Source organism: Bufo gargarizans, unplaced genomic scaffold (genome assembly GCF_014858855.1).
Source record: "Bufo gargarizans isolate SCDJY-AF-19 unplaced genomic scaffold, ASM1485885v1 fragScaff_scaffold_486_pilon, whole genome shotgun sequence".
Taxonomy (NCBI): domain Eukaryota; kingdom Metazoa; phylum Chordata; class Amphibia; order Anura; family Bufonidae; genus Bufo; species Bufo gargarizans.
This window is the reverse complement of record NW_025334125.1, coordinates 943,894-958,957: the sequence shown is the minus strand read 5'-3', so window position 1 is coordinate 958,957 and position 15,064 is coordinate 943,894. Positions and strand designations below refer to the sequence as shown.

General features: G+C 44.1%; 1 protein-coding gene across 1 annotated transcript; it reads left to right on the top strand.

Moving 5' to 3' along the window:
* The first annotated feature begins 13,208 nt into the window (after positions 1-13,208).
* LOC122922569 (homeobox protein notochord-like) lies at positions 13,209-14,741 on the top strand. Its single transcript, XM_044273229.1, has 3 exons — positions 13,209-13,554; positions 13,826-14,025; positions 14,574-14,741. The coding sequence occupies exons 1-3, from the start codon at positions 13,209-13,211 to the stop codon at positions 14,739-14,741; spliced, it is 714 nt and encodes a 237-aa protein (XP_044129164.1).
* The last annotated feature ends 323 nt before the right edge of the window (positions 14,742-15,064 follow it).

Sequence of the window (15,064 nt, the reverse complement as noted above, 5' to 3'; positions counted from 1 at the left end):
AAAATTCTGAAATTGTGATCCACATTGCTGGTACTGTACAATGCTGCAGTATTTCTGCACATAAATCCACGATGGCAAATCCACAGCTAATCAGTCACGTGGGACTCCAGCCTTATAGTAATAATAACGGAAAATCATAATAATAGAAACAATGGCAACAGTAATAATCTAAATAATGATAAAAATAACAAAAATAATAGTAATAATATAAATAATAATAATGATATAAAGAACAACAACAATAGCAAAAATAATAATAATAATAATAATAAAAAGAAAGAGACAGAAGAGGAAATAAAAAGTGAAAGGCAGTCGGGTACTTTCTCTGGCAGTGCTCGTGTAATCACATCATCTCCTTTAGAATCTAAACATGTAACTGGATCCTCAAGTAAATAAGTGGTTAATAGACGTCTAATCTGCGGGGACCAGTCGTAGCTCAGGGCTTTGGGACCGTTCGAGGTAACAAGTATAGTAATTATTCCAGTCCTCATGTTCTCTCCATATCAGTAATCAATATACACTACACAGTATTCTATACAGCCAGCGACCCCTGAGACCCGGAGGAGCCGCCATCATCTCCGTATGGTTCCCACCATCTCCATGTCTCTCTGAGGAGCGCAGTAAATGGTGATAGGATATCATCTGAAGACGTCTAGTGTAGTATTCTCGTATTATTTACTTTTCTGTTATTTTGCATTATTTAATTTTTAATATTAATTTCAAATTAATGCATTAAATAAAAAAATAACTATCGTTTGGAATGATGATTATTGTTAATTAACAAATCACCCACCAAACAGCTAAACATATGGAATAAGGGCATGGCTTAGAGAAAGTAATGCTCTGAATTAGCAAAAAATAAATAAATAAATAAATATATATATATATAATCATAAAAATAAATAAAAAATCATAAAAATAGCAGTATTTTTAAAATAAATAATTTTATAAAAATATTTTTTGCCATAGAATATAGAGACTTTGGGGGCCATTCATTGACACTGGCATTTTAGTGCTGGCGGTGGATCCGTCACAGTTATGAAGAATTGGCCTAGATTTACACCAGGCATAGAAAATGGTAAATGAGATGGGCCTGTCGGACCACCCGCTTCTCCGCCCACGTCGCCCTCACTTTTTTACACCTGGTGTGAGCAGAAAGCAGTGCAAATAACCTTTGCGACGCAATCTGTGCCAGATATACGCCAGAAAACTGGAGTACATATGATAGTAAATGACCCCCTTTATGTCAAAGAATAGCCATTTTGACTCCAGCCACCTTTAGTAACTCGGTTCATTTTATGAGCAAAAAATGCTAAACAGAAATCCCATAAAAATACAACTAAATCCATAAAATTCAGTCTAAGCTTTTTTATTTGAGTTTTTTATGTTTATTATACATTTTCCATTTTTCATTTTACCTTTCTGAAAACATAAAAGCAATAGTGTTGTCTCGGGTCCTGTTCATGTCCCGTAAATGACTATAATATTTGGAACGCCTGTGTCTAAATAGTGCTAGTCAGGGGCTCTGCCGACGCCAAGGACATCTAAAGATCTTACAGAACCAGTGGAAGGTCACAGGTCACAGGAGCCTAAACATGGAAATCCATTATGTCATTGCCAAATTTTTCTTATCCCATTTTTAAAGGGGGCAGAGCAGGAGAGGGCAATAGGCCTCCGGTTCTGTAGGGGCATGCTTGGGAGCAGCACCCTGGCATTGAGTATAACTAAAAGGTGCTCCTTGTCTACAGCCCATAGAGTCCGCCCAGTTTTTAGGGCGTTGGACTATTATACTGACCACAGGAAATTTTAACATTTTTGACAGAATCTATAGACAACCCAATGTTTAAGAGGGCCAACGGTCAATCCTCTGCCGTCTACCTTTGGAGAGACATGGTTCAACAGCTTTGAACTTTCCACTGTCTTTTTTTTTTATGTGGAGAGCAACCCTAAAGGGGTTTTCTGGACAAGGATCCAACAACCCCAATGGTCCTAACTTGTGGCCCATTAAAAAACAAAACAAAAACAAAACACCCATCTGTCTCCATTCTGCCTTTTCCAGGACCAGGAAGTTGCTTCGTCTCACGACCACTGTGACCAATCATTGGTCTCAGTGGTCACGTGTGCTTGAGAGGCACGTCACAAGCATGGCATTAGCAGTGACATGCGTTCAAGAAGTACTTTACTATAGAGATCGTGAGACCCAACCACAGGGACTGGAATTGTCCAAGGAATGGAGCAACAGCATGGACATGATGGGGCCACAGAAAAGACCTTTGAGGGTATCAACTATTCAGCTGGAGAACCCTTTAAAACCCCCACCCCTGCAGACTACCATACCTATATTGTGTAGAGTTTCCAAAGGTAAATGTGGCCATGTACATGAATATCGGCCAACTGGGTGATCTCGACTGTCGAATGTGTACAGTGGTGTCCCCACTATGTCCTACCATCAGATGATAGAGTGGTTAGATTTTAAATGTCCGGTCCTTTGGTCCTCTCTCTCTCCCTATTGCTGGGTCTAGGTCAGAATTGTGAAAATCTCATAAAGTCTCATAGTGTTTACAGTGATTTGTGACAGCGACGCCCCAGGCACCATTAGGAACGGATGCTGTGGGTGACATTATAATATTGTCTATGCTTAGCATGCTTCTCTTATGTTCTGGAGCCCTCTCATTATCCGGACAGAAGGATACACAATTGACTGTGTTGTGAATATTTAGGGCACAATAGTTGGCTCATGAATGAATGATTGGGGCGAGGTGAATATTGCCCCATGGAGGAGAACGAGACAGAACCAGGATCAGACACCCAATACACACCTGAGGCCTCTCCCAGACACAGGAGAAGACCACCTTCATTTACCATTGAGAGGGTAATGAGGACCTGCCCTAACAGCCCCTTAACCCCCTGTGGCCTCCTCAGCACCTTCCACCAGCAGTCCTGGTAATGGGCGGTAAGTGACCCCGGGCAGCACAATGCCCCATTCACCATCATAATGGCATCTGATTGCCTGACTATTGGTATGTAAAGATAACAAACACATTACATGAGCCCCCCGCGCCATGGGCATACTGAGAGGACAGGACTCTGCCGCTATCTACAGTATCTATCTACTGTAACTCATAAAAAAATTAAAGCTGCTGGGCACCACCACCAAACCGAGGTCGGAGTGCCAGCGGTTAAGGCGGCGGTCCTACCACCCATACATACAGCAAATAATAAAGGATACCGCGGCACCTCCAATAAAGTGACACCTGCTTTATTCGCAAATTAGGCGCAACGTTTCGGTTCACTCCATGGAGCCATTCTCTAGCAGTGGTAACAAACCATGGGGCCAGTACAAGCATATAAAAGAGTGCGGTAATAGAGTCATCAATTCATACAATTAGTGCAAAACAGTCCATAGAGCACAGGATGTGACTATAATGTCTGACATGGCCACGATCCAGTATTAAGTGAACGATCTATAAATCTAAATATCGTTCCCATGTGTAAATATAATCCATATATGAAAAACTTTAACTTTGCACGTCTGACACTAATGATGTAATCACAAACAATTATGGAATTATCATATATGGATTATATTTACACATGGGAACGATATTTAGATTTATAGATCGTTCACTTTGTTATACTGGATCCTGTACATGTCATACATTATAGTCACATCCTGTTCTCTATGGATAAGCCACCCTTATCCGAATTTAACCTATTATCTATCTATCTATCTTCTATCTATCATCTATCCAATATCTATCTATCTAATATCTATTATCTATCTATTATCTATCATATAGCAACAAAAGCTGTAATTGAAAAGGAATTTTGAACTGAAACATAGAAACAAGTTGGGTAAAAAGAGGTAGATAGATAATAGATAGATATGAGATAGATAAATAGATAGATAGATAGATATGAGATAGATAGATAGATATGAGAGAGATAGATAATAAATCATAGATAAATAGATAATAGATAGATATGAGATAGATAGGAGATAGATAGATAGATGATAGATAGATGGATAGCTAGATAGATAATAGATAGATAATAAATCATAGATAAATAGACAATAGATAGTTAATAGATAGAAAGATAATAGATAGATGGATATATAGAGATATATAGACAGTAGAGGGTATACAGCAGTTTGGAGACCCCCGCCTCTCTGGGTTTAGTAGGACATCCCGGTGACGGGGACGCCCGGGGCAGTAAGCCTCTTACATTTACAAGATGACCAGTGAACAGGAGGTGGATTTTGGAATTACTGGGCCCCTCTCCTTCAAGTTCTGGACAGCTCTTCACAGTGAGCGGGGGCAGTAAGTCACGGAGCTGAGGAAGGGTTAATCAGGTTTTATGGTCACATCAAATCACCCCGATTGAAATGTGGCCAACCCTTCAGCGGTCACAGGGCATTATGGTGCCACATAAGAAGATACCAGTATTATAGGAAGACACCAGTATTATAGAAAGTGCATGCTGGTCAAGTTATAGCTCTGCTTGGAGGGAAGGGGTTAGGTCAAGAATTTGGCATGGGAGGGTCTACTGTTTCAATTTTTTGCCACAGGCAGCATGAAGGCTATGTGCTTCCCTAGCCACAAAACACTGAGGGAAGGGGGGGGGGGGCCCAAGCTGAACCCTTGGACCAGGGCCCATGGGCCTTTAGCTACGCCCCTGTGCCTATGTATACACATCGACTGCTCACCTATGATATCAGAGTCTACAGAGGTCCCTGGCAGCTGCTCATCACCACCTGAGCTAAATAACCATAAAATAGGAGCTCCCAATGCTGTAGATCACCGATCTGTTGGGTTCTGAAAAAAAATACATAAAGCAATTCCCATTCTAGTCAATAGAAACAGTCCCATAGGCACTGGCCAGTCCTGAAAATATAGTCATCTATAATGAGTCACAATTCATCTATTTATTTTTTTCTTATATGGATTTAGTAGAAGCGAGACCTTTACCGCCCTTACTTCGCATACATCCCATTTTTATTTATTTTTATGTGTATTTAATTTATTTTAGAATGATTTATATATTTATTAACATAAATTTTTGCATCCATTTATATATTTATTTATTAATAATTTTATTTATCCACGTATATATTTAGTTATGCCCCCCCCCCCCCGCCTCCTTTTTTTTCCATTTTCGCTCTTCCTGGTCATTGCTCGAAAGACAGTGGCCTTGATCATGCACCCCCACCGTTGCAGGAGATTGTGGAATTGTGCTGAAGAAGGTGTGAATAGGTATATTTTTATTGAACTTTTTTTTTTTTGTCTTGAGCCCCCTTGTTCTTTTACCAAGGAGGAGATACATGTTTCTCCAGGGGCAGATGTCAGATCAGTTCTTTCATAGCTCCCCATGATAGGTGTGAAATGTCTCAGGTCCAGACAAGAGGTCTCCCTGGGGTGTCTGAGAGTCTAGGGAAGCAGCAGCCTCCATGGATAAACCCTAAGCAAACTCATTGGAGAACTTGAGGTTTCTATGAGAGGGATTGTAAAATGCATCCTCTCTGTCCTTCTACCAGGTTCCTCTTTCTTCCCTTGTAAGAGTGCCAGCTCCATATACTGGTCATTAGCATCTATTAGGGTCTTTTGAAGTGGCCAGCAGCTTTGTGGACCCTTTCAGTGCACTCACAATCACATCTGCAGAGGGTACGACCATGTCTCCTGCTATCCCACTTTCATCTCCTGACAAGCCACTTGGAATGTGAATAAGACCCCCTTCCATTAATAAAGTTATCAGGAAATGCTTTTCAGCTGCTCTCCTCCCTCCCAGGGGCAGGGGGTACACTAATAAGGGCTGCGAGTTACTGGAAACATGCTGTAGATACTTCCACCCCCTGCTTGTAAGATATCTGTTAAGTTGTGCCCAGCAGATGGCACAAAGAGAGTTATTCAATATGTCACCCAATGGAAAGAGTCACACAGCGGCATGGCCTTTACCGATGACTTCTACTGCAATATGTGCAACCTGGTGACACTAGAACATGCTGAAATGAAGCATGGTGGCCTTCAAAAGCAGTAATATGTCATAATGGGTGCCGATTGTCTACTAGGGTACATGATGTGCAAAGAGGTATCTCCCAAGAAAGAGAACCATCTTGCCAGTGCCAGATGGTGAGATGGTTCTTTTTCTTGGGAGAGACCTCTTTGCATATTTGTTTCCCATGGAGAATTGCCAATAAGTCTCCATACCATGGAGTACTTCCAGTAGGACTCTATACAGCAGTAAGTTTCCATGCAGGACTGGTCTTTTTAAGGGGATTCAGCACCCTGCCTAAGCAGACATGGTGCGAAGACCAGCAGTAGGCAGGTCGCATCCACCACTGGTCAACACTACATTTTTGCAGAGGGAAGCCACAGTTGATACCAATTTCCAAGTTTTAATGTCCTGAGCACACAGCAAAGACCCCATTTCTGGTGGGACATAGAGCTTATGTGGCTCTATAATATAGACTCATTTGCTCTTCAAGTGGCATTCTACGTAGTCCATGAGACAACAGGTTTTCCCCTAAAAGCACTTATTCCATAATGAAGAACCTCCATACTACAGGTGTATGGTCATTATTAGGGTATGGCTACTCGCTCAGGTTTTCTGGTGCAGTTTTGGAAGCCCAAACCAGGAGTGACTTCAAGAAAGAGGAGAAGTCATTTTTGTCCAGTATACTTTCTCTCCTTTACTCCTAATTTTGGCTTCCAAAACTGCATCAAGAACCCTGACTAGGTGGCCATACCCTTAGTCTACTGACTTGTGCTTTCAGGTAGGAATCTGACACATCTAGGGTTTCTCAATGGACATTAAAATCTGCAACTTTCATGTATCTTCAAACTACAAGTCCCACTACCCTCCTTATCAGACACTTCTTTTATACTGGAAGATGCAAGATGTTGAAGGCTTTGAAGATCTGCCAATATTCCTTGATCCGGTGAAATGACTGAAAATCTGGGACCCCCTCCCCATCATGAAAACAGATGTTAATTTGATAGGCAGGTGGGTCCTTTGGACGTCAAACAATTAATTGCATGGTGTTCTAATTAGCATGATTGGTGGCATCTTTTATATGGAAATTTGGGCTGTACTAACATCTCGAAGAGGAAGAACTAAAGGATTTAAAGGGGTATTCTGGTTGTTAGAATGATCCCCTAACCACGGGATTAGATTGATGGGGATCCTACCACATGGATCCCCACTGATGATGAGAACAAGGACATCGTACCCCTCAGAGCCCCCAAAACAGTTAAGCATGTGCACTGACGATTCTGCAGCTCCACTTATCTCTATGGGATCTCTGGAGAGCGACGAGTACAGCGCTTGGCTATTGCCGAAACTCCCATAGAGACCAATGGAGCGGCAGTTCATATGCCCAACTGGTCTCTCTGCTCATTTCGGTGATCTCTGAGGGGTATGGGTCTCCGTTCTCATGATCGGTGGGACCCCCACCCATCTGTGAATAGGGTATAACTGGTAACAAATCTAATAACTGACTAAAACTTATCGTAGGAACTACAGGTGCCAGCAGGCACTGAGGGCATAACATTCTGGATTGTTTTCAGAAGACACAACACATTTTCATACAGAAGTGTGAACGAGCCCCTACTGTAACAGCCCGGCTTGGTAGATAATTTTTTATTTTTCTACAGTTTTTTTATCTCTGCACTTCAGAAGCCATAACTTTTTTATTCTTCCTTTTTGACAATAGCCGCGTATTCTCGTTTTATGTGCGACAAGTTGCATTTTTTTTGTGGTACCATTTACATGGGGCAAATCTTGTAGCTTTTAAAAAAATTGTGGTGACAGTTTGAGAAAAACAAGGCCGTTCCTCTGTTGACTGTAGGAGCTAAAGAGTTAATCTGTGAGAAGCGGAGGGGCTGGTGGTGTGCAGCTGTGTAGACTCTTGTACATCTCCCACCCCAGAGAGAGTGACAGCCCCATGTCACTTGTCACCGAGCCCCCAGCAGAGGGGGGACCCTCCATGTTCCTCACCCCCGGGTGCTACATTTCCCAAGTCGTTACCACCGGGTGAAATTCTGCAGCTTTTTAAGTGAAATACATTAGCAAAGTACACGGAGCTAATGGGAAACAAAGTGCTTCAATTAACTTTACTAATTAATATAAAGCCGAAACAGGGGGAGAACCCCCAGCAGGGCCGGCGGGCCCTCGCTGGGAATGAGAGGGTTAACCCCTCATTACAGAACTAGCACGCTTTTTGTAGGGCGTCCGTAGAGAAATTAGGCATCATGCACACAACTGTATTTTTGCACACGTGGACCTAATTAATTTCTATGGGTTCCTCAAAAAACAAACAAAAAAAAACGGACAGCAGGCGACGGTCATCCTCGTGCTGTCCACATCCGTGTGTCCTATAGCCTTTTTTTTTTACAATGGGTCTTGAAAAAAATTGCGGGCTGCACACGGACCACGTCCATATTTTGCAGATCTGTGATTTGCGGATTGCAAAATGAATACGGTCGTACGCAGTTGCGCCTTTTTTGCATCTTTTGCTGCTTTTTGTTGGCATTTTTTATGGTGTTTCTTGCACACGGTGCATCTGACCGCTAGCGGTATTATTCCCCTATAGAGGGGATGTCAAAACGCCTAAAAAACGGCTTTAGCATGCTGCATTTTTTAAAAGAAACCAGACCAAAAACCGCCACAAAAAAACATCAGGAGCGAAGAAAACTTGTGTATCCGGAGTTTCATATTTCCCATAGACCTTCAGATAACACCTGGAACTAGCGTTAATAGTGCAAAAAATGCACCAGAAATGTAAAAGTACAGAAACCCCCCCAAAAAGCTGCAAAAAACGCATAAGCGTTTGGCTTTACGGGCGATCTTGGTCGGTCCTACAACTTGCATAGAAATTAATGGGGTCACAGTGCGACTCACGTGTGGGCTCCATTGGAAACCCAGAATCGTAAAAAATCCAACAACCCCATTCATTTCTATGCTAGCACCGCTACACAGGGATGCCACCTTCTGACCGAGATCTCCATGTAGACGAACCCTTAAAAAAACCAAAAAAGCAAAAATGATGCAAAAAATGCACCAAAGAAGCAGAAAAACACCACGAAAGACGTCTGTGCGAAAACAGCCTAAAAGGTAGAAACAACTTTGCCCACAAAAACTGAATAGTGAACGATGCTGAAGGTGTAAGAAAAAGTTAAAGCATAAAATACATGAAAATGAACCAATTCAGACCTGATATCAAGACCAGACCTGAATCACACTAAACATCAAAGTAATCAGGTGGACTTCAAAGCTTGGAGGAAACAATGGACCCCGAATATGGATGATGGGGCTGCAGACATGGGCGACATTTTCATCTCATAAAGGAGCTGAGATTGTCTCTAGTATCAGCTGAAGTGTGAAAAGTGACACCAGAGACACAGGCGTTGACAGCCGCTCAGCTAATTACCGCCGATCCCTCTGGTGTCCTCCTCCCAGTATATGTCGTATGTGGGTAGATACGTGGAGACCGTCTCCCAGTATATGTCGTATGTAGGTAGATACGTGGAGACCGTCTCCCAGTATATGTCGTATGTAGGTAGATATGTGGAGACCGTCTCCCAGTATATGTCGTATGTAGGTAGATACGTGGAGACCGTCTCCCAGTATATGTCGTATGTAGGTAGATACGTGGAGACCGTCTCCCAGTATATGTCGTATGTAGGTAGATACGTGGAGACCGTCTCCCAGTATATGTCGTATGTGGGTAGATACGTGGAGACCGTCTCCCAGTATATGTCGTATGTAGGTAGATACGTGGAGACCGTCTCCCAGTATATGTCGTATGTAGGTAGATACGTGGAGACCGTCTCCCAGTATATGTCGTATGTAGGTAGATACGTGGAGACCGTCTCCCAGTATATGTCGTATGTAGGTAGATACGTGGAGACCGTCTCCCAGTATATGTCGTATGTAGGTAGATACGTGGAGACCGTCTCCCAGTATATGTCGTATGTAGGTAGATACGTGGAGACCGTCTCCCAGTATATGTCGTATGTAGGTAGATACGTGGAGACCGTCTCCCAGTATATGTCGTATGTAGGTAGATACGTGGAGACCGTCTCCCAGTATATGTCGTATGTAGGTAGATACGTGGAGACCGTCTCCCAGTATATGTCGTATGTAGGTAGATACGTGGAGACCGTCTCCCAGTATATGTCGTATGTAGGTAGATACGTGGAGACCGTCTCCCAGTATATGTCGTATGTAGGTAGATACGTGGAGACCGTCTCCCAGTATATGTCGTATGTAGGTAGATACGTGGAGACCGTCTCCCAGTATATGTCGTATGTAGGTAGATACGTGGAGACCGTCTCCCAGTATATGTCGTATGTAGGTAGATACGTGGAGACCGTCTCCCAGTATATGTCGTATGTGGGTAGATACGTGGAGACCGTCTCCCAGTATATGTCGTATGTAGGTAGATACGTGGAGACCGTCTCCCAGTATATGTCGTATGTAGGTAGATACGTGGAGACCGTCTCCCAGTATATGTCGTATGTAGGTAGATATGTGGAGACCGTCTCCCAGTATATGTCGTATGTACACAGACACCGGCAATGTGCGTTACGCAGTTGCGGACAAGAATGGGACACGTTCTATTTTTTTCGGGAACGGAATCGACCCAGAAGTGCAGCTCTGCATTTCCGGAGTCGGGCCACACATCGTGCGGCCCCATAGAAATCAATGGGTCCGCAATTCCGTTCCGCAAAATGCGGAACGAAATTGCGGACATGTGAATGGGGCCTTATGCAGAGGAGTCCTCTCCTGCCTCTAAAGGCATTCCGTCATAGAACTGCGCTATGGTCCGTGGCAACGGAATCCAGAACTCAATTCTTCTTTTACCACCAAACGAAGCGCGAACGAATATCAAAATGTGAAATTCGCTCTTCTCTAGTCATCATACTGGGAGGAGAAGAAACCCACTATTGATGTGAGGGCAGGAGCCGCCATATGTCTCCACACCGCTCACTGTCGTTATGGCTCCAGTCTCTCAGTCTTGTAATTAGAAATAATTGAAGAAGTCACCGAGGAGACCAGATCTCAGGAGGGACAACCAGCAGAAGACCGCATGGAGGACGTACCATAGGAACCAGGCGTCGTCCAACCACCGAGCTGCACGGCAGGGGAACTGCTATTCAGGGCAGGACATAAACGTACTAAATAATCATCAAATAAAAAACCGTATCTGCGTGCGCGACATTCACTATCAGTCCCCTGCGTGCGCGACATTCACTATCAGTCCCCTGCGTGCACGACATTCACTATCAGTCCTATGCGTGTCCGACATTCACTATCAGACCCCTGCGTGCGCGACATTCACTATCGGTCCCCTGCGTGCGCGACATTCACTATCAGTCCCCTGCGTGCACGACATTCACTATCAGTCCCCTGCGTGTCCGACATTCACTATCAGACCCCTGCGTGCGCGATATTCACTATCAGTCCCCTGCGTGCGCGACATTCACTATTAGTCCCCTGCGTGCGCGACATTCACTATCAGTCCCCTGCGTGCGCGACATTCACTATCAGTCCCCTGCGTGCGCGACATTTACTATCAGTCCCATGCGTGCGCGACATTCACTATCAGTCCCCTGCGTGCACGACATTCACTATCAGTCCCCTGCGTGTGCGATATTCACTATCAGTCCCCTGCGTGCGCGACATTCACTATCAGTCCCATGCGTGCGCGACATTCACTATCAGTCCTATGCGTGCGCGACATTCACTATCAGTCCCATGCGTGCGCGACATTCACTATCAGTCCCCTGCGTGCGCGACATTCACTATCAGTCCCCTGCATGCGCGACATTCACTATCAGTCCCCTGCATGCGCGACATTCACTATCAGTCCCCTGCGTGCGCGACATTCACTATCAGTCCCCTGCGTGCGCGACATTCACTATCAGTCCCCTGCGTGCGCGACATTCACTATCAGTCCTATGCGTGCGTGACATTTACTATCAGTCCCCTGCGTGCGCGACATTCACTATCAGTCTCCTGCGTGCGCGACATTCACTATCAGTCCCCTGCGTGCGCGACATTCACTATCAGTCCCCTGCGTGCGCGACATTCACTATCAGTCCTATGCGTGCGTGACATTTACTATCAGTCCCCTGCGTGCGCGACATTCACTATCAGTCTCCTGCGTGCGCGACATTCACTATCAGTCCCCTGGAGGAACTCCAATTGATCCGTATTCATTATTTTTATTCTCTTTAAAAAAAAACACGTCAGGGTAAACTCCACACTACCGTATATTTTTATAGAGCTCGCATATGGCACATAGACTAAACCTGTGTGTAATACAGACCTGAGGGGGAATTTACCATTCGCTGTCTATTTTGCATTATTTTTGGCGGGGGATTTATTATTCGCGGTGGTTTCGGAGTCCGTTTTAGGTCTGCCTTTGCTTTGTGAGGTTTCACCAAATTTATGAAATGGCGCACAGTTGTAATATATTTGGCACGACTTCAATGTGGTGGACGGTTAGTCTGTAAAAGTACGTCAGAAGAACACCTGGCGTGGAGATGTGACTTTTTTAAAATGTTGCACATCAGAAATACGCCATAAAAATAATGAACTTGCCCAACTTTTCAAGCCACTTTTCAAAAAACTGGCAGAACCGTCTTCATAAACGTCCTCCATAATATTTGACACCAAGAAGCCAGTATTTAGAAGGTATCTGCCCCTGGCAACATTAGATATTAGAAGAACATCTCAGATCACTACTGATCCATCTCTGTATCTACGAGTAGATACATATAACACCAGATGGATAGATTAGGGACATTAATTGCTCATGGGTTCAGTACAGGTGTTCTCCTTGCATGTAGGACCTGGCTGGGGGTGGAAGGTCAGGGGTAGATGTCAGGAAGCTCCATCTCCATGGCTTGCAGGACAGGGAGGTGTAGACAACATGGCCATTTCCTCTCTCCTCCCCTCAGGCAGGGTGAAGTTTTGTTTGCTGAGCCCTCTCCCACTCCCCTCAGCCCCTCTCCTCACTCCCAGGGCTATTTACATACTAATAGTTTATTTGCATTTCACAGTGTGCAGCTCTGGATATAAGACTACTCCTCAGCTTTCTGGACAGACAGTTCATCAGTGATCTGCACCAAGCACAGATCACCTGCAAGTGCTTCCTTGGATATTGCCCACCACCCTCCAGCTGAGGATATTTTGGCTTTACCATGCTGCACAGTCCGGTCTTCCCAGGTTTTGGCCACCACCTTGCTCAACCTCCTACAATGCCAGTAGCTACTGAGATGCAGAGGAGCCCCAAGATTTCCTTCAACATCGACTCCATACTTTCCAAGGTGGATAAACCTGCTCCCAAATTCATGGTGGACAGAAGTGGCTGGCAGAGCCCCTCTCCACCCTCTGTGCACTATGGCTACTCCTATGGAGCCATGCCCTACCCTCCAGTGTGGCTCTACAAGCCTGCAGGTGCCTACTCCAACTATGCCCAGCCCCAGCAGCAAGTCAGGGTGTCCAGAGGAGATTGTATGTGCTCAGACCCTCTGTGCAAGGAGAAAGGTGAGTCCAGATCCTTCATCTCACTCATTTAACATGTGTTATTGCAGATTTTTGTTTTTTATTTTGTTTTTGTAGCTTTTAATGCTTAGATTGTCTTTACTCACCAAAAAGTTGATTAGATCAGTAGCATATTCTATGTCCATGAAAGCAAGAAATGCTGAGATTTCTGGTTCCCTCATGGTGTATGACTCTGTAATGATGTACTTTCTGAAGCTGCAATGCTTATGGCTTGGTTGCACATACTAACAGCGCCACCTTCTGCTTCTTGTAGGACTTGCATACACACATTGCAATACCAGTCCCATTGGATCTCTGTCCTGGAGAACGGGACCATGTAAAATGAAGAGGATCAGGACTGTTTTTACTCCAGAACAGCTAGAAAGGCTAGAAAAGGAATTTCTGAAGCAGCAGTACATGGTGGGAACTGAAAGAGTGGACCTGGCCACTACACTCAACCTCACAGAGACTCAGGTAAGAGATGTCTCCATGTCTTTTTGAGGGACAGGAGGTCTCAAAAGGGACCTTTTGGGATTTGTGGTGCATTTAACTATCTTAATGAGCATAGTAAACCCTTTTGATTTATATCCCTACGGTGTGGCTAATCCTACACATATATATAGTGATAGTGAAACATCTTTGAGTTGGCCACCCAAAGTTGCAAGTGGATTCTAGAGTGGTAACCTTCTAACATGCCTAGTATATACAATATATGTTGGAAATTAAAATAAGTGCCAGGAAATCTGGTTTGGATAAGGGTTGGTGGTCTTTTGGAGAGGTTCCACCATATGATCATTGAAACATTTTATGGCAATGGTCTTCAACTTGTCTAGCAACAGCTGGAGAGCTACTACAACTCCAAGCAAGCGCTGACAGCCTCTGTCAGTAGCCTCCAACCTGTGGCTCTGCAGCTCTTGTGAAACAGTTGGTGAGCCTGGAGACCACTGTTCTGTGATATGACTAAAGAGTTCTCATTTATCATGGTTAGCAGTTCTTCAAAATTTCTTTGCTTTGCTCCCTAGGTGAAGGTCTGGTTCCAGAATCGCCGTATCAAATGGAGGAAACAAAGTCTAGAACAAAAGAAGGCCAAACTGTCCCAGTTTGGTGTCATTCCCACAGACCAAGCCTCAGACCATACAGATGAGAGGGAGATGGAAGATGATGAGGATGACGTGGATGTAGAGCTCTAGAATCCACAGATACTAGCTTCTTGACCACTAGAACATGGACACTTCAGTATAACTGGGTGATTGGTCTAGTGTTAAGGACCCTGCAGAGAACAAAAGGAGAATGACCTACTCTTTTGCCAAAAAAAAGCACTAAAGATGATGATAAGGATACCCAACGATCCAATGACTTGGTGAAGAATGGTTGTCTTTTGAGATAACTAATGTCCTCATTTCAACCATGAAAACTTAAAAGGCCCCTTGCTATGACCAGAGATGTTTGATGGACTCTTCCTTGTCATAGACCAGGACTGTTGTCTTTTTCTGCTCCTCTAATGACCCGTGAC